The following is a 21,641-nucleotide window of genomic DNA, read 5'->3' on the forward strand; positions in this document are numbered from 1 at the left end:
GACACAGAGGAGAAATGGTTTCACAGATGATTAGACAGAGATGGTCAGACGGAGAAGAGATGGTTAGACAGATTGTTAGACAGTGGAGACTTGGTTAGACAGAGGAATGATGTTGGTATGTGTCCCACCTTTATTTCGCCGGTGTGTTCCTCGCAGCAGGTCAGCAGGTCCTTGAGGAGCAGCTGGTACTTGGTAATGCGCTGCACCGGCTTGATGAGGAAGGAGGCCACGGGGTCATTCAGTTTGTGCTTGCTCTGCATCTCCTGCAACAGTATCAAGGATGTGACAGGGCATATCATACAGAGTGACTGAGTGATGCCGTAGTCACGGTACCCCGCTGTGTCACGGCAGCCTGTTGACAAGTCTACACAAACAAGTTATTGAAAGCAACGACCTATGTCATGAGGGCATGATGACTTGCAGCCTGCAGCCACACATTCTGACCATCCGATCCACTCTGGGGATTCTTTATGATATTTATAGTTATAATAACTCTGATGGCTGACTCCATCCTAAATCCCAAGAAGCTAAAGCAAATTGTTGCAGACACAAACGGTGGTGTGTAAATAATCAAGTCTGGACAAGACAATCCAATGATTGATATCATGTGCATCGATCCATGCAATTGGGATATGATGACATGCATCAACCAAGTCAGCAAGTCTGACCACCCGAGCCCTTTATTTGCCACATACGACAAGCATTAGTACATTGTTGTAGACCTATTCTAACCTGGATCTTCACGGGGAGAGTTCCTCATGGAATTAGTGCCATCCGGAACAAATATTGCCAGTGTCAATGTACCGTGGAAGTATTTCTGGGTAAAAACTGTTCCCTGGGAATAATTTCCATAGAGAAATATAGTACAAAGGAACAATTTCCCTAGAGGAACAGATACTCTTAAACACAAGTTCCTGATGTCACCTGTCCCCCAGTAGGGAACTAACTATTCTCCAACAGGTCTGTGTCTCCTGTTACTGGAGAAATATACACACTGTTGATAGTTACTGCCACCAGCTGAGATACAGAGAGATGGGTGTGACCCCTGATACTCACTGAGGGAGTACTGAGTGTGAGGGTCCTGTCACTGACTGTACTGAGGGAATACTGAGTGGGAGGGGGAGAGAGGGTCCTGTCACTGACTGTACTGAGTGGGAGGAGGGAGAGGGTCCTGTCACTGACTGTACTGAGGGAATACTGAGTGGGAGGGGGAGAGAGGGTCCTGTCACTGACTGTACTGAGTGGGAGGGGGAGAGAGGGTCCTGTCACTGACTGTACTGAGGGAATAGTGAGTGGGAGGAGGGAGAGGGTCCTGTCACTGCTTGTACTGAGGGAATACTGAGTGGGAGGAGGGAGAGGGTCCTGTCACTGACTGTACTGAGGGAATACTGAGTGGGAGGGGGAGAGAGGGTTCCATCACTGACTGTACTGGGGGAATACTGAGTGGGAGGGGGAGAGAGGGTCCTGTCACTGACTGTACTGAGTGGGAGCAGGGAGAGGGTCCTGTCACTGCTTGTACTGAGGGAATACTGAGTGGGAGGGGGAGAGAGGGTCCTGTCACTGACTGTACTGAGTGGGAGGGGGAGAGAGGGTCCTGTCACTGACTGTACTGAGGGAATACTGAGTGGGAGGAGGGAGAGGGTCCTGTCACTGCTTGTACTGAGGGAATACTGAGTGGGAGGGGGAGAGAGGGTCCTGTCACTGACTGTACTGAGTGGGAGGGGGAGAGAGGGTCCTGTCACTGACTGTACTGAGGGAATACTGAGTGGGAGGAGGGAGAGGGTCCTGTCACTGACTGTACTGAGGGAATACTGAGTTCGAGGGTCCTGTCACTGACTGTACTGAGGGAGTACTGAATGGGAGGGGGAGAGAGGGTTCTGTCACTGACTGTACTGAGGGAATACTGAGTGGGAGCAGGGAGAGAGGGTTCCGTCACTGACTGTACTGAGGGAATACTGAGTGGGAGGAGAAAGAGGGTCCTGTCACTGACTGTACTGAGGGAATACTGAGTGGGAGGGGGAGAGAGGGTTCTGTCACTGACTGTACTGAGGGAATACTGAGTGAGAGGGAGAGAGAGGGTTCTGTCACTGACTGTACTGAGGGAATACTGAGTGGGAGCAGGGAGAGAGGGTTCCGTCACTGACTGTACTCAGGGAATACTGAGTGGGAGGAGGGAAAGAGGGTCCTGTCACTGACTGTACTGAGGGAATACTGAGTGGGAGCAGGGAGAGAGGGTTCCGTCACTGACTGTACTGAGGGAATACTGAGTGGGAGGAGGGAAAGAGGGTCCTGTCACTGACTGTACTGAGGGAATACTGAGTGGGAGCAGGGAGAGAGGGTTCCGTCACTGACTGTACTGAGGGAATACTGAGTGGGAGGAGGGAAAGAGGGTCCTGTCACTGACTGTACTGAGGGAATACTGAGTGGGAGGGGGAGAGAGGGTTCTGTCACTGACTGTACTGAGGGAATACTGAGTGAGAGGGAGAGAGAGGGTTCTGTCACTGACTGTACTGAGGGAATACTGAGTGGGAGCAGGGAGAGAGGGTTCCGTCACTGACTGTACTGAGGGAATACTGAGTGGGAGGAGGGAAAGAGGGTCCTGTCACTGACTGTACTGAGGGAATACTGAGTGGGAGCAGGGAGAGAGGGTTCCGTCACTGACTGTACTGAGGGAATACTGAGTGGGAGGAGGGAAAGAGGGTCCTGTCACTGACTGTACTGAGGGAATACTGAGTGGGAGCAGGGAGAGAGGGTTCCGTCACTGACTGTACTGAGGGAATACTGAGTGGGAGGAGGGAAAGAGGGTTCTGTCACTGTCTGCACTGAGGGAATACTGAGTGGGAGGGGGGAGAGAGGGTCCTGTCACTGACTGCACTGAGGGAATACTGAGTGGGAGGGAAAGAGGGTTCTGTCACTGGCTGTACTGAGAGAATACTGAGTGGGAGGGAAAGAGGGTTCTGTTACTGGCTGTACTGAGAGAATACTGAGTGGGAGGAGGGAGAGGGTCCCGTCACTGACTGTACTGAGAGAATACTGAGTGGGAGGAGGAGAGAGGGTCCTGTCACGGACTGTACTGAGGGAATACTGAGTGGGAGTGGTATTGCCGTATAAAATGAATGTGCTGTGCATTAGTCATCACTACCGACGTGGCGGAGCTGCAGTGTGTTAAATCTGACACTGAGATCCACTCACTCATCGGTAACACAAGAGTTGTAATTCCAGGCCCAATTCAGCTGCTGTCTTACCTCAAAGAAGTTGCCAGCTTGGTCCACTAACAAGGCGTTGGAATCGGGTTTGTTTTTACAGTAGGTCACATAAATAGAGAACTTCTCAGCCTGGAACAAGAACAACAAAATATACACATGTAAATAGTCCAAACACATACTGCATAAAGGAGACAAAAAACATTGTGTCTGTTTCTGCAATACACATAAGAAATCTTCTTCACTTTGATAGTATTATACAGAAAAACTGCAAGTGGAGGGGAGATAACTCCATGCACACTTGTCACTATTAACAGTGTGTATTGATTTGAGAGGCTGGAATGACAAGTCAGGTTTAACCTGACAAGACGTAGACCTGACATGAATCTGTATGAGTGTATAGAACACAACAACAGTTTTACTGAACATCCAGAATAAAAGACACCATTTAAGTTTCATTTCAACTTGCAAAACTCACCCATGTGACAAAGCAATGGCCGACATCTTCTGGAATTGTTTCGTATTTTTCTAATTCTTTTAAAAATATGCTGCAAGAGAGAGAATAGGATTAAATTGAAATCATGTCACAATTACAATAGGTATAAGACTTCCAATATGGAGGAGCACAGTGTCTGGTTACAGGCTGTGAGATTCTGACATCGGACATTCATCATTCTACTTACCTTTTATGGAATTCATAGATTTCATCCAGATTTCCGAATATAACTTTCTGTTTTCCCTGGATCCCTGGTGGTGCGTTGTTGCTGGGGTCGTCCATCACATACATGTAGCACTAAAGAAAGAAGAGGACATCAGTCGGGGGCAAAACAGGGTCATGGGGCACACACCTGGGCCCACTTGCACAAAGCGATCTTAGCGCTAAGATGATTGTAACTCCCATACTTTAACATAGGCTTACAATAGTGGTAGTGCTAAGATCGCTTTGTGCAAGTGGGCCCAGGTCAAAGTTCAAGAAGAACCATTCACAACACTCATATCAGTAACTGCAAAACTCTTGGCTGTGAGGTGTGCACACAGCATTGGACCCAGTGAGTGAGTGTTGGGCCTGAACCCTCAGTGTCGCAGCACTATCATGGTGGCTCTATCTGGATCAGGCCAACTGATGACTAAAGCACGAGCAGCACAGTGACGTCCAATGAGTCAAGTCTTCAGTCGGCCCATGCTATCAATGCCCAATGGGTCGTCTTCAGGCAGCTGTTACTACTAGAAACTCCGACAACTTCCACAGACATAGGTCCTAACTCATACAAGGGAACAAACAAAGCAGCTGCTGTTCTACTGACGTACCTTCAGACATGTCTCCAGGTCCTTGACGTACGTTCTCTCCGTCTGCAGCAGTTCCGCCATGATGAACCTGCAGAGGGACAACATCAGTGTTGATAACCTTTTGTAAAAACTATGTCAAGTAAAATCTACACTTCAGGAGATGCACATCCTGACTATAGACAGCTCTAAACACTTGAGGGGAGAGAGACAGAGACGGAGAGAGGGAGAGAGAAAGACTCTCGGCCACCAAGTAAATGTGCCACTAACTCTCTGCGGCGGGCGGACTTCCTCTTCTCCTCTGTCAGCTCCTTGGGCGTGCCCTTCTGGAGCTTCTCCTCAATGGATCCGTCACTCTGCCGCTGCTCACGCTGGTCGTCCTTGTCTGTCTGCTCCGGCTGAAATCAGGCAAAAAGCCCAGGATCAACTGACTACTGGGTTCATACATAGTCTACTTGCTATTTTATTGCAAACGCTAACGCAGAATTCAAGAAATATAAGCCTTTCAACAACCTAAAATTGCAAGGAAATGTAAAGGAGCTCTTGCACAAAGATACCAGTTCCCGAACAGCAGAGGCACACCTGGACCTCGCTACAGAAGCCATCACAGATCTACTACAGTTGTTAGTCTATGTTCAGCATCAGCAGCAGGACGAAAAGGGTACAGGATTATTCTGCAGCTGTGTGTCGGCAATGCTCACCTCCTTCTCCGTGACTCCCAACTTGCTCTCCAGCTGAAGCCTATATTTCTCCATGCGAGACGAGAAATCCTTGTACCGCTTGTCCACGGCGGCGCACCACTGCATGATGCTTGTGGCATGGATGTTGCCCTTCGCCACGAAACCGTCTGCCAGCTGCAGCAACAGCTTTACATTCTCCTTAGTCTCCTGAGCAACAGCAACAAAGCAGGTGAGAAAACATCATCATGATGATAAAATACTTCATCAATCATTATGAATTAATGGTCATGTCACACTCTCTTCTTGTTGCCTATTCCTTGGATTCAGAAATGTAGCTCATCTTACAAGTCAAAGTCAAATCTGTTGTTGCTGGAGAATTCAGAAAAAGTGACAATTTTTCGGCAGAAAGAAAGAACCTGAGGCTCTTGTACACCCCCTGAAATATTGCTGCATATCTCCTTTCCTGTATCTCATCCATCCTCCTCTACATGGCGTGACCAGTCCGGGATATCTACCTTTGCTCTGTTGCGGAAGTCGTAGTGCTCCTTCAGTAGTCCCTCTGTCTCCTGCTTGTTGGCCCCGAGGTGGGTGTGGGAGTTGAGGTATGCCTCGCCGTAGTCGTGGATCCACTCCAGCGCCTAACACAAAACAATCATATCATCAGACTACACCACAATCAGACATCAAACTCACACTCAGGACAATAACTGACTTGTGTCAAAATTAATGATTTACTCTTAAAATGACATAAAGTGTACAAAATAACATTCAGTCCTCCATGACACAGTAGTAAAAATAGAGAAATCACTGCAGGTGTATGAGAGCTTCTACCTGCTTGGCACTCTGCTCAAACAGCACAAACTGGTCTATGGACTACAGTCACTGCACATGTATGAGAGCTTCTACCTGCTTGGCGCTGTGCTCAAACAGCACAAACTGGTATATGGACTACAGTCACTGCACGTGTATGAGAGCTTCTACCTGCTTGGCGCTCTGCTCAAACAGCACAAACTGTTCTATGGACTACAGTCACTGCACGTGTATGAGAGCTCCTACCTGCTTGGCGCTCTGCTCAAACAGCACAAACTGTTCTACGGACTACAGTCACTGCACGTGTATGAGAGCTTCTACCTGCTTGGGGCTCTGCTCAAACAGCACAAACTGTTCTATGGACTACAGTCACTGCAGGTGTATGAGAGCTTCTACCTGCTTGGCGCTCTGCTCAAACATCACAAACTGTTCTATGGACTACAGTCACTGCACGTGTATGAGAGCTCCTACCTGCTTGGCGCTCTGCTCAAACAGCACAAACTGGTATATGGACTACAGTCACTGCACGTGTATGAGAGCTTCTACCTGCTTGGCGCTCTGCTCAAACAGCACAAACTGTTCTATGGACTACAGTCACTGCACGTGTATGAGAGGTCCTACCTGCTTGGCGCTCTGCTCAAACAGCACAAACTGGTATATGGACTACAGTCACTGCACGTGTATGAGAGCTCCTACCTGCTTGGCGCTCTGCTCAAACAGCACAAACTGGTATATGGACTACAGTCACTGCACATGTATGAGAGCTTCTACCTGCTTGGCGCTCTGCTCAAACAGCACAAACTGTTCTATGGACTACAGTCACTGCACGTGTATGAGAGCTTCTACCTGCTTGGCGCTCTGCTCAAACAGCACAAACTGTTCTATGGACTACAGTCACTGCACGTGTATGAGAGCTTCTACCTGCTTGGCGCTCTGCTCAAACAGCACAAACTGTTCTATGGACTACAGTCACTGCACGTGTATGAGAGGTCCTACCTGCTTGGCGCTCTGCTCAAACAGCACAAACTGGTATATGGACTACAGTCACTGCACGTGTATGAGAGCTCCTACCTGCTTGGCGCTCTGCTCAAACAGCACAAACTGCTGGCACTGTTCCAGCTTCCTCTTCTTGTACGTCCAGAACTCGATGACGATGTTCTCCTGCTGAAGCAGCTGGTCCAGGGTAGCTGCAAACAAACAACATCTTGTACAACAACATCGTGAACAACAACATGTACAACATTGTTGAGGACAGATTTTTGTACAATCACAATGTACACAAGCATAACAAGTATGCTGCATACAGCATCATGTCCAGCTACATCTTGAACATCCTGAACAGGAGATGTTACGGAATCAGATTCCACGCTGTGAAGTGTGTCACGTTTATTGCTGTCCTTACCCTTGACGTGGCCCTCCGGACTGCGGAACTTCATCTCCATGCCGAGGAAGTGGAGGTTTCTGTTGACGTACTTGAGGAACGTCTCGGCTGTCCGCCGCGCCAGGGTGCAGGCCTGGAACATGGGTACAACACACGTCAGCTGGTGAGAATCTGGTCACATAGTTTATTTTAAAAATCCGTTTTTAGTAGCCAGTGCCATATTTGAGATATCTGCAACACGAATGCCCTGATTACTGCTGTGTGACACCTGCACGTACCTTGAGGAAGGCCTCCTTCTGCTCGTTATGCTTGTTGATGAGCTGCACCAGGTACGCCACCTTGTCCGCGATGTGCGCCTTATCAGAACTACACCAGTCCTCGTCCCGCTTGTAGTCTCGGTCCAAAGACTCCAGCACTGACCAAACCTTCACACAAGATAGAGGTGGACATATTTCTCTATACACAAGACAGTGGTGGACATATTTCTCTATACACAAGACAGAGGTGGACATATTTCTCTATACACAAGACAGTGGTGGATATATTTCTCTATACACAAGACAGAGGTGGACATATTTCTCTATACACAAGAGAGAGCTGGCCATATGTCTCTACACATTAGAGAGAGGTGCACATATTTCTCTACACATGACATTAATAATGCCCTTTCCAAATAGAAATCCATCGAATTCTTGTGAATTATATATACCATCTTGATGCTGTGAAACATTGAATTACTATCCCATATAACCAGTAGCCCTGTAAGTCCCACACTGATGGTGATGGGTATTAGCCTGACAGACTGTCACATGTAAGTCAGTATTTCTTATCTGTAATTTATTATGAACCTCAAAATAAAAATTGCCCACTACATCAGATTTCCTCAGCACATATTTGATATCTTCATAGTTGTCCGCCAGTTGCTTGGATGATGCTATGGTCACAACACAGTTGTAAAATACCTTATACAGGAACCTGGTCGCAAATACATATTCGCTTTTTCAATCATAGGAACTAGTCACTAATTTCTGAATTTCAAAATTTCAATCAAATTCTTTGCCAACAAAATGAAAAAAAGTATGACTTTGAAAGGTGCAATATACCGGTATCTTCCAAATGTACTGTGATGCATACTGATCGGTATTTCAAATTGTACTATACCAGTAATACTGTGTACCTGTACATCTCCTCAACAGTGGCCTACCTGTTCAGCAGTCTTGTACCAGTTCATCGATGCCATCACCAGTTTGTGCCTCTCTTCTGCATGGTACATAAGTTGTTGCCATGCCAACGTGACATTTTCAGCAATAGCTCGCACGAGTTCGGAGTTGTAGTGTTGCCCTTGTATCATGGCCTCCGCCTTCTGGGTGACCTGCACCACACTGATGTGGGTTTTCTACAACACGAAATAACACGTCACCCTCCTACTGCTGAACTGTCTCGAACATGAAGAGGTGAAAACCACCTGTAGGTTAAAACACCTGGATGAAATTTCAGCAAAAATAAAAGTGTCCATTCTCTAAACAATGTTTGCATCTGAAAACCATTAACTTTCATAAAAGGAAACATTGTAAAACCAAAGGTAGAAACAAGAAAAAGACGTGTACAAACTGACATTTGTGCGACTGTTACTAAACACCACTCATAAATGGTTTGTGTCTCACCTCGATGGCCATCATGAAAGGTTTGTGTCTCACCTCGATGGCCATCATGAAAGGTTTGTGTCTCAAGTCGATGGCCATCATGAAAGGTTTGTGTCTCAAGTCGATGGCCATCATGAAAGGTTTGTCTCACATCGATGGCCATCATGAATGGTTTGTGTCTCACCTCGATGGCCATCATGAAAGGTTTGTGTCTCACCTCGATGGCCATCATGAAAGGTTTGTCTCACATCGATGGCCATCATGAATGGTTTGTGTCTCACCTCGATGGCCATCATGAAAGGTTTGTGTCTCACCTCGATGGCCATCATGAAAGGTTTGTGTCTCACCTCGATGGCCATCATGAAAGGTTTGTCTCACATCGATGGCCATCATGAATGGTTTGTGTCTCACCTCGATGGCCATCATGAAAGGTTTGTGTCTCACCTCGATGGCCATCATGAAAGGTTTGTGTCTCACCTCGATGGCCATCATGAAAGGTTTGTGTCTCACCTCGATGGCCATCATGAAAGGTTTGTCTCACATCGATGGCCATTATGAAAGATTTATGTCTCCCCTCGATGGCCATCATGAAAGGTTTGTGTCTCACCTCGATGGCCATCATGAAAGGTTTGTTTCTCAAGTCGATGGCTATCATGAAAGTGAGTGAGTGAGTTGGGTTTAACGCCGCTTTTAACAGTATTCCAGTTATATCACGGCGTGTCAGCTTAATGTGGGAGGAAAGCCCGAAGTGCTGCAGGTCTCAGACGTTTACCACTTCGGTGAAACCCACGAGCACGGGTATGGTGCTGACAAACCTAGAAACATAATCGGGGCGAACCGGGATTCGAACCCACAATCATAGGTTTCTGGCGTGCCCAAGGGACGCAACTCTGCACAGCGAATCGCGGCGCCTTAGACGACTGGGCCACCCGTGCCCCCCTATCATGAAAGGTTTGTGTCTCACCTCGATGGCCATCATGAACTGTTCGTGCTCCTTCTTCAGCTGCTCTGCCTCCAGCAGGGAGTTGGGGCACATGAAGCTGGCCGTCAGCATCGACTCCCCATTCCGCACCCAGCAGATCACCTGCAACACAGATAGAGGGGAGATAACTCTTATGCCAATAACGTCACCAGACAAAAGCAAAACAGGCCCTTATTTAAGATGGGAGTCTGGCGGTCGGCATTAAGGGGCTAAAACAAGGACTGGTCAGCTCGGAGCCAGTAGACTGTGTCTGAGTGGGGTATTCATATTAAACCGTGCCATGGTATCTAAGTGGGCTAGCACTATAAATCGGTATGAGTCGGGACTAGTACAAGCAGCCACACACACACAAGTGCAAGCACGTCGCTATATCAGTGCAATAATCTTGGATGCAACGTTAAACCCCATTTCACCTCACCTTATTGAAGATGGGAAATAACTCTAATGCTAATCTGTACAAACATTGTCAATACACATGACCCAGCTCATGAACTAATGTTATTTAACAGGGTTAGAAATTGGCACTAGTCCTGTAGTCCTTGCCAAACTGCCCAATAGTTAAGGTATCATAAGGAGTAGTAGAAATATGCCAATTTTAAGTGTTTTGCTATTTGTTATCATTATAAGTAAGGACTAGTGGAGTAAAAATGTTAGTTTCTACCGCTGTTTAAGAATCTGAATATTTTGTCTATGGACTTGTGATAAGGGCACGAACTGAGATAAGAAAGGCATGTGTTATTGTACTGAAACTACATGAATAAATATAGCCCTTTATACCCAACTTTCGGAAATAGATACAGCCCGTTATACCCACTGCTTGTCATGAATATAGCCTATTATAATTATTCATGATTTAAGGAATGTCCTTGCAATTGTCTTATGTTCAATTCAGTTACTTTGTTAGACTTCCCGAGTTCAATAACAAAGGAAACTTGATGTTACTGGACTAAACTATTTCTTCACAACCATTATTACACCCATAATGTATCTACAACCAAAACTTATTCAGCTGAAATATTTCAAGTTCAATATATTTTATTAGCCTATGAAACAAGGGACAGTCCCCAACACAGTTCCAAATAAAGTTTGTTTGGTGTAGTTTACCTGTCTAGCTTCAATCTCGAAGTTGCGGAGGAGGACACACTGCTCGAGTCTGATGCGCTTCTGTTCTGCCAGTGTCTCAAGGTCCATCTCTCGCTCGTGCAGGTACTCCAGCAACACCTGGATGCGTGTCTGGGCATCGTACTGAGAGTCTGACATCAGCTGCACGCCCGAACTCTCCGTCAACTACACAACAGAAGGGGGGTGATCAAACCATCACAACAGACAGGGGATCACCCAACCATCACAACAGACAGGGGATCATCCAACCATCACAACAGACAGGGGATCATCCAACCATCACAACAGACGGGGGATCATCCAACCATCACAACAGACGGGGGATCATCCAACCATCACAACAGACAGGGGATCATCAAACCATCACAACAGACAGGGGATCATCCAACCATCACAACAGATGGGGGATCATCCAACCATCACAACAGACAGGGGATCACCCAACCATCACAACAGACAGGGGATCACCCAACCATCACAACAGACAGGGGATCATCCAACCATCACAACAGACAGGGGATCATCAAACCATCACAACAGACAGGGGATCATCCAACCATCACAACAGACAGGGGATCATCCAACCATCACAACAGATGGGGGATCATCCAACCATCACAACAGACAGGGGATCATCCAACCATCACAACAGATGGGGGATCATCCAACCATCACAACAGACAGGGGATCATCCAACCATCACAACAGATGGGGGATCATCCAACCATCACAACAGACAGGGGATCACCCAACCATCACAACAGATGGGGGATCATCAAACCATCACAACAGACAGGGGATCATCCAACCATCACAACAGATGGGGGATCATCCAACCATCACAACAGACAGGGGATCATCCAACCATCACAACAGATGGGGGATCATCCAACCATCACAACAGACAGGGGATCACCCAACCATCACAACAGACAGGGGATCATCCAAACATCACAACAGACAGGGGATCATCCAACCATCACAACAGATGGGGGATCATCAAACCATCACAACAGACAGGGGATCATCCAACCATCACAACAGATGGGGGATCATCCAACCATCACAACAGACAGGGGATCACCCAACCATCACAACAGACAGGGGATCATCCAAACATCACAACAGATGGGGGATCATCAAACCATCACAACAGACAGGGGATCATCCAACCATCACAACAGATGGGGGATCATCCAACCATCACAACAGACAGGGGATCATCCAACCATCACAACAGATGGGGGATCATCCAACCATCACAACAGACAGGGGATCACCCAACCATCACAACAGACAGGGGATCATCCAAACATCACAACAGACAGGGGATCATCCAACCATCACAACAGATGGGGGATCATCAAACCATCACAACAGACAGGGGATCATCCAACCATCACAACAGACGGGGGATCATCAAACCATCACAACAGACAGGGGATCATCAAACCATCACAACAGACAGGGGATCATCCAACCATCACAACAGATGGGGGATCATCAAACCATCACAACAGACAGGGGATCATCTAACCATCACAGCAGACAGGGGATCATCCAACCATCACAACAGATGGGGGATCATCAAACCATCACAACAGACAGGGGATCATCTAACCATCACAACAGATGGGGGATCATCCAACCATCACAACAGACAGGGGATCACCCAACCATCACAACAGACAGGGGATCATCCAAACATCACAACAGACAGGGGATCATCCAACCATCACAACAGATGGGGGATCATCAAACCATCACAACAGACAGGGGATCATCCAACCATCACAACAGATGGGGGATCATCCAACCATCACAACAGACAGGGGATCACCCAACCATCACAACAGACAGGGGATCATCCAAACATCACAACAGATGGGGGATCATCAAACCATCACAACAGACAGGGGATCATCCAACCATCACAACAGATGGGGGATCATCCAACCATCACAACAGACAGGGGATCATCCAACCATCACAACAGATGGGGGATCATCCAACCATCACAACAGACAGGGGATCACCCAACCATCACAACAGACAGGGGATCATCCAACCATCACAACAGACGGGGGATCATCAAACCATCACAACAGACAGGGGATCATCAAACCATCACAACAGACAGGGGATCATCCAACCATCACAACAGATGGGGGATCATCCAACCATCACAACAGACAGGGGATCACCCAACCATCACAACAGACAGGGGATCACCCAACCATCACAACAGATGGGGGATCATCCAACCATCACAACAGACGGGGGATCATCCAACCATCACAACAGACGGGGGATCATCCAACCATCACAACAGACGGGGGATCATCCAACCATCACAACAGACAGGGGATCATCCAACCATCACAACAGACAGGGGATCATCCAACCATCACAACAGGGGAATGACGTGTGTACATGTCTTGAGATCTGACACATTTATTGTGATCACCGAAACTCTAACAAAGTCAGGATATCATAGCATGGCTACCTGTGTCCATTCAACACAGATTCAACATAAGTGACATATCACTATAATCAATGTTTCATTCATGAGTATAAATTGAACTACGCCTTTGGTGGTCAATCTGCACCTCTCACCTGACAGAGCTCCTGTCCTCGCTGCAGCACCTCGAAGGTGCAGTTCTGCATGTGCAGGACGCTGTCGCTGTGCATCTGCAGTAGCTGCTCTGCCTTGCTGCCGTCTGTCACCATCTCCATGTGCTGCAGCTCCTCCGACCACAGCTCCAACTGCGACGACACCTGAGGAAGAAACGCATCAATTTGATTAAGGGGCAAGTGCCATCAAACTGGATGCCATACTTCAAGACCATGCTATTGATCTGTAGTTTGTGTCTTTCCAAATTTGACTTTGCATAGTGACTATCCGCATACAGTTTTGGAAAATCCTTGTATAAACTGTTAGGAAGACCATAAAAAAACAGAAAGAAGTTAAATGGTATCATGCATTGTATCCTCAAGTTCAACATTGTGGTTCATTAACTTTAGACCCGAAAAGATCAAGGTAGAGAATAGGTCTTTAGCAACCCATGCTTGCCGTAACAGGCGACTATGCTTGTCGTAAGAGGCAACTAACGGGATCGGGTGGTCAGGCTCGCTGACTTGGTTGATGCATGTCATCAATCCCAATTGAATGGATCAATGCTTATGATGTCAATCACTGGATCATCTGGTCCACACTCGATTATTTACAGACTGCCTCCATAGAGCTGGAATTCTGCTGAGTCCGGCATGAAACAACAAACAAACAAACATTAACTTTAGCTGCCATACCTCTAGGGCATCTCTCTCAAAGACGCGCAGCTGAAGACACAAGTCCAGTTTCATTTTCCGTGCCGCCCATAGCTCTTCAAGCTGACTCCGACTCTCATTCAGTTGGTGCAGCACACCTGAAACACAACACTCCAGCATGAGTACAACACAACACTTTATCATGAGTACAACACAACACTACAGCTTGAGTACAACACAACACTCCAGCTTGAGTACAACACAACACTCCAGCTTGAGTACAACACAACACTCCAGCTTGAGTACAACACAACACTCAAGCTTGAGTACAACACAACACTCCAGCTTGAGTACAACACAACACTCAAGCTTGAGTACAACACAACACTCAAGCTTGAGTACAACACAACACTCCAGCTTGAGTACAACACAACACTCCAGCTCGAGTACAACTCAACACTCCAGCTTGTGTACAACACAGCACTCCAGCACGAGTACAACACTCCAGCATGAGTACAACACAACACTTCATCGTGAGTACAACACAACACTCCAGCATGAGTACAACACAACACTCAAGCATGAGTTTGTCCACTGATACAATGTACTATATCCTCACTGAACTTGGGTACCAGTTTGGCCCTGATGAAAGGTAACAGTATACTTGCCCCTGAATGATACAGTGATGGGGGAGCATACTATCAACTGTTACACTACAGGTGGTGTCTCAGTATACAGTACACACAGAGTATATACTACAGGTGATATCTCAGTATACAGTACACAAAGAGTATATACTACAGGTGGTGTCTCAGTATACAGTACACACAGTGTATATACTACAGGTGGTGTCTCAGTATACACTACACACAGTGTATATACTACAGGTGGTGTCTCAGTATACACTACACACAGAGTATATACTGCAGGTGATATCTCAGTTTACACTACACACAGTGTATATACTACAGGTGGTGTCTCAGTATACACTACACACAGTGTATATACTACAGGTGATATCTCAGTATACACTACACACAGAGTATATACTACAGGTGATATCTCAGTATACAGTACACAAAGAGTATACACTACAGGTGATATCTCAGTATACACTACACACAGAGTATATACTACAGGTGATATCTCAGTATACAGTACACAAAGAGTACATACTACAGGTGGTGTCTCAGTATACAGTACACACAGTGTATATACTACAGGTGGTGTCTCAGTATACACTACACACAGTGTATATACTACAGGTGGTGTCTCACTATACACTACACACAGAGTATATACTACAGTTGATATCTCAGTTTACACTACACACAGTGTATATACTACAGGTGGTGTCTCAGTATACACTGCACACAGTGTACATACTACAGGTGATATCTCGGTATACACTACACACAGTGTATATACTACAGGTGATATCTCAGTATACACTACACACAGAGTATATACTACAGGTGATATCTCAGTATACACTACACACAGAGTATATACTACAGGTGATATCTCAATATACATGACAGGTGATATCTCAGTATACACTACACACAGTGTATATACTACAGGTGGTGTCTCAGTATACACTACACACAGTGTATATACTACAGGTGATATCTCAGTATACACTACACACAGTGTATATACTCACGGTGATATCTCAGTATACACTACACACAGTGTATATACTACAGGTGGTGTCTCAGTGTACACTACACACAGTGTATATACTACAGGTGGTGTCTCAGTGTACACTACACACAGTGTATATACTACAGGTGATATCTCAGTATACACTACACACAGTGTATATACTACAGGTGGTGTCTCAGTATACAGTACACAAAGAGTATACACTACAGGTGATATCTCAATATACATGACAGGTGATATCTCAGTATACACTACACACAGAGTATATACTACAGGTGATATCTCAGTATACACTACACACAGTGTATATACTACAGGTGATATCTCAGTATACACTACACACAGAGTATATACTACAGGTGATATCTCAATATACACTACACACAGTGTATATACTACAGGTGATATCTCAGTATACACTACACACAGTGTATATACTACAAGTGATATCTCAGTATACACTACACACAGTGTATATACTACAGGTGATATCCCAGTATACACTACACACAGTGTATATACTACAGGTGATATCTCAGTATACATGACAGGTGGTGTCTCAGTATACACTACACACAGTGTATATACTACAGGTGATATCTCAGTATACACTACACACAGAGTATATACTACAGGTGATATCTCAGTATACACTACACACAGTGTATATACTACAGGTGATATCTCAATATACACTACACACAGTGTATATACTACAGGTGATATCTCAGTATACACTACACACAGTGTATATACTACAGGTGATATCTCAGTATACACTACACACAGAGTATATACTACAGGTGATATCTCAGTATACATGACAGGTGGTGTCTCAGTATACACTACACACAGTGTATATACTACAGGTGATATCTCAGTATACACTACACACAGAGTATATACTACAGGTGATATCTCAGTATACACTACACACAGTGTATATACTACAGGTGATATCTCAGTATACACTACACACAGAGTATATACTACAGGTGATATCACAATATACATGACAGGTGGTGTCTCAGTATACACTACACACAGTGTATATACTACAGGTGATATCTCAGTATACACTACACACAGAGTATATACTACAGGTGATATCTCAGTATACACTACACACAGTGTATATACTACAGGTGATATCTCAGTATACACTACACACAGAGTATATACTACAGGTGATATCACAATATACATGACAGGTGGTGTCTCAGTATACACTACACACAGTGTATATACTACAGGCTATATCTCAGTATACACTACACACAGTGTATATACTCACGGTGATATCTCAGTATACACTACACACAGAGTATATACCACAGGTGATATCTCAATATACATGACAGGTGGTGTCTCAGTATACACTACACACAGTGTATATACTACAGATGATATCTCAGTATACACTACACACAGTGTATATACTACAGATGATATCTCAGTATACACTACACACAATGTATATACTATAGGTGATATCTCAGTATACACTACACACAGTGTATATACTACAGGTGATATCTCAGTATACACAACACACAGTGTATATACTACATGTGATATCTCAGTATACACTACACACAGTGTATATACTACAGGTGATATCTCAATATACATGACAGGTGATATCTCAGTATACACTACACACAGTGTATATACTACAGGTGATATCTCAATATACATGACAGGTGATATCTCAGTATACACTACACACAGAGTATATACTACAGGTGATATCTCAATATACATGACAGGTGATATCTCAGTATACACTACAGGTGTATAAATACTTTACTGGTAATGGAACATTGTTAACACATGTAATATAATTAAATGACACATCAATCACTTTGAAAACAGATACATTTCCTCATTATTGTTCGGTGAACTTTCAGTTTAGTAATATGGGCTGGAGCTGAGTGAGTGAGTGAGTGAGTGAGTGAGTGATTGATTGATTGATTGATTGATTGATTGATTGATTGATTGATTGATTGATTGATTGATTGATTGATGATTGATTGAGTGAGTGAGTGAGTGAGTGAGTGAGTGTGTGAGTGAGTGAGTGCGTGAGTAAGAGATAATGGGGGGGGGGGGGGGGGGGGGGGGGGGGGGAGAGGCGAATTGTCTAAGTTTCTGTGGTATTCATGGTTTAAAGCAATAAATGTGGCAATAAGTGAGGATATGTTTGTACATCTCACTTCCTGGAGTGTGACAGATGTGGAGTTGAGACCACCCCCAGTGTATCAGTGTGTGTGTACATCTCACTTCCTGGAATGTGACAGATGTGGTGTTGAGACCACCCCCAGTGTATCAGTATGTGTGTACATCTCACTTCCTGGAGTTTGACAGATGAGCTGTGTAGATGATTCATTCCAGAAACGCTGGTGTCAAGTGAACGTCTATCTGAACTTGTTTTTAAAGCCATGACAAAACATAGAATGTCAAGTCACCTAGACTCAAGCTTCGACTCTGAAATTACATAATTTTGATGGAACAAAAAAACTCTATTTAAATTGAAAAGGAGCTGACCTGTGGTTTGGGTGATTCAGAACCTAAGGAAAATCTAGGCTTGCTTCATTTAGAGTTTTTGCAGTACATTACAGAAAGGGCTGGGCAGAGGGGAAAATAATACGGTTGAGGGAATGTGATACAGACGACAAGTTACCATACCATGTAGACAGTATCTGTCAGAGCATGACCTTCCTGCTGCTTTCTGTACTATCCCAATAGAAGACAGTGTTGATGATTTTAGTTCTATCCACTGTATGGTCTGTGGATGTATTTGGAGGCTCATACTTAAAACAGACTAACAATGATTATCACTCCATCTCATACAATTTAATAAGGAAGAGCTGAGAGAATCGTAACTTCCATACCAACGTACACTTCCAACAAAACACACACACACACACGCCACTTTGTGGGCTCGTGGATAGGCACAATCTGGATACACAATCCAGATAATGACATGATTACTTTACAGGAGGAAAATTAACCCTCTCACTCACAAGTAATAACACACAGGTTCTTGTAAGTCTAGAATAAAAGGCACAATTCCCTTTACATCTGATCAATCAGAAATATCAAGTCATCGTAAGTTGTTCATTATCTTCCCAACAACCTGCATCGACAATCAATGGGAGTGACATTGGTAAGCTGTAGGCTAAACAAGCAAGCACATGCTCACAATGGTGCGACACACAGGCACTTCTGCCCCACTAGGCATCACACAAAGCTGGACTCCTAATGGCAATTTCCCTGATCTGATTAGTCAGCGACACTCTGTGCAGGAGTTGTATGTGGCCCTGGGGCTGACACACTTCCATACACAAACTCAATTGGCAGTACAACACAGGCCTACATTGGCAGTACAACACAGGCCTACATTGGCAGTACAACACAGGTTAACATTGGCAGTACAACACAGGTCTACATTGGCAGTACAACACAGGTCTACATTGGCAGTACAACACAGGTCTACATTGGCAGTACAACACAGGCCTACATTGGCAGTACAATATAGGCCTACATTGGCAGTACAACACAGGTCTACATTGGCAGTACAACACAGGCCTACATTGGCAGTACAACACAGGTCTACATTGGCAGTACAACACAGGTCTACATTGGCAGTACAACACAGGCCTACATTGGCAGTACAACACAGGCCAACATTGGCAGTACAACACAGACCTACATTGGCAGTACAACACAGGTCTACATTGGCAGTACAACACAGGCCTACACTGGCAGTACAACACTGGCCTACATTGGCAGTACCACACAGGTCTACATTGGCAGTACAACACAGGTCTACATTGGCAGTACAACACAGGTCTACATTGGCAGTACAACACAGGCCTACATTGGCAGTACAACACAGGTCTACATTGGCAGTACAACACAGGTCTACATTGGCAGTACAACACAGGTTTACATTGGCAGTACAACACAGGTCTACACTGGCAGTACAACACAGGCCTACATTGGCAGTACAACACAGGCCTACACTGGCAGTACAACACAGGTTTACATTGGCAGTACAACACAGACCTACATTGGCAGTACAACACAGGTCTACATTGGCAGTACAACACAGGCCTACACTGGCAGTACAACACAGGCCTACATTGGCAGTACAACACAGGTCTACATTGGCAGTAAAACACAGGCCTACATTGGCAGTACAACACAGGTCTACATTGGCAGTACAACACAGGTCTACATTGGCAGTACAACACAGGCCTACATTGGCAGTACAACACAGGCCTACACTGGCAGTACAACACAGGTCTACATTGGCAGTACAACACAGGCCTACACTGGCAGTACAACACAGGCCTACATTGGCAGTACAACACAGACCTACATTGGCAGTACAACACAGGTCTACATTGGCAGTACAACACAGGCCTACATTGGCAGTACAACACAGGCCTACATTGGCAGTACAACACAGGCCTACATTGGCAGTACAACACAGGCCTACATTGGCAGTACAACACAGGTCTACATTGGCAGTACAACACAGGTCTACATTGGCAGTACAACACAGGTCTACATTGGCAGTACAACACAGGTCTACATTGGCAGTACAACACAGGTCTACATTGGCAGTACAACACAGGCCTACACTGGCAGTACAACACAACGCAAACCCATATTGGCAGTACAACATATGTAAACTCATAGTACAACAAAGGGCATTGCATTGCATGGCAGTGTCTCCCAGAGCCTAGAGAAATAAATTTGAAAAGGGAATACCTCTCCAGTAAAAATTGATTGCCTCAGCTGAAATTAAAGATTTTAATTTTTTTGTTTTGCAGACACATATTTTTAAATAAGATAACTTTACTTCTGGGACTAAATGTCAGTCTATCTGCACGGATCTCATGCTGCTCATGGTGACAAGTGGGCAGATCGAGGTAAAGTGATGCTCTGCTGCTGATGCTCCACTTTCTACTGATGTTTCCGAGGCAACCAGCAAGTGCCAGCATCAGCTGCTAGGGTAAACTGGATGTCCTCTATAACTTGACAACCACCAGCTCACAATGAGTGAGTGAATGAGTATTTATACAGAAGTAAATGATAACTTGACATAATGGTTGGCAATCTATTTTGGGGTCTGGAACAGAAACACCAAAGCCCTATAACATCAGGGTAAACAGCCAAGCCACAATTAAAAACAATAATCTTGTTCTGAAAACATAATAGGGTCAAGGTCAAAATAAACACACTGAACCCTAAAACCACTTCTTTGACCCACTGCACCAGTGTTGTATCTGCCTGTATATCAAGGCATATGTTTTAGGCAGGCTGACAATAGAGGCAGGCTTTGCCAATGTTGCATCTACAAAAATACTCTATCCAAGTGAAACCTCCCAGTACAAACATTACACAATCCATTCTAAACTCATACAAAGCTCACAAAATAGATGACATGTGTGACAAAGAGTCACAACCAAATATTGGATTAAACACATTCCACTGTCTGTAAATAACAGAAGCTTCAGTATTTGGACTTAGTGGGAAGCTGCGCGGAAGCAGGCGGGCAGTGTTAGTTATTCTGAATGTATATGCAGTTGT

At 45.2% G+C, this 21,641-nt stretch overlaps 1 protein-coding gene across 4 annotated transcripts in view; it reads right to left on the reverse strand.

Annotated features, from left to right (window-relative positions):
* Positions 1–21,641, reverse strand: part of LOC124150334 (triple functional domain protein-like) — a 110,049-nt gene that overhangs the window by 41,828 nt on the left and 46,580 nt on the right. For all 4 annotated transcript variants that reach the window (XM_048397922.1, XM_048397919.1, XM_048397921.1 and 1 more), the window contains exons 16-31: positions 14,415–14,530; positions 13,722–13,883; positions 11,088–11,270; positions 9,966–10,085; positions 8,563–8,754; positions 7,637–7,783; positions 7,380–7,491; positions 7,049–7,164; positions 5,683–5,805; positions 5,189–5,374; positions 4,758–4,885; positions 4,512–4,578; positions 3,887–3,996; positions 3,682–3,751; positions 3,246–3,335; positions 129–263 (exon numbers count right to left, since the gene is read on the reverse strand). In XM_048397922.1, the coding sequence (XP_048253879.1) occupies positions 129–263; positions 3,246–3,335; positions 3,682–3,751; positions 3,887–3,996; positions 4,512–4,578; positions 4,758–4,885; positions 5,189–5,374; positions 5,683–5,805; positions 7,049–7,164; positions 7,380–7,491; positions 7,637–7,783; positions 8,563–8,754; positions 9,966–10,085; positions 11,088–11,270; positions 13,722–13,883; positions 14,415–14,530 (2,057 nt within the window). The remainder of the gene's footprint in view (positions 1–128; positions 264–3,245; positions 3,336–3,681; positions 3,752–3,886; positions 3,997–4,511; positions 4,579–4,757; positions 4,886–5,188; positions 5,375–5,682; positions 5,806–7,048; positions 7,165–7,379; positions 7,492–7,636; positions 7,784–8,562; positions 8,755–9,965; positions 10,086–11,087; positions 11,271–13,721; positions 13,884–14,414; positions 14,531–21,641) is intronic.

The sequence above is a fragment of the Haliotis rufescens genome, unplaced genomic scaffold, assembly GCF_023055435.1.
Source record: "Haliotis rufescens isolate VD_foot unplaced genomic scaffold, xgHalRufe1.0.p SCAF_179, whole genome shotgun sequence".
Lineage (NCBI taxonomy): Eukaryota > Metazoa > Mollusca > Gastropoda > Lepetellida > Haliotidae > Haliotis > Haliotis rufescens.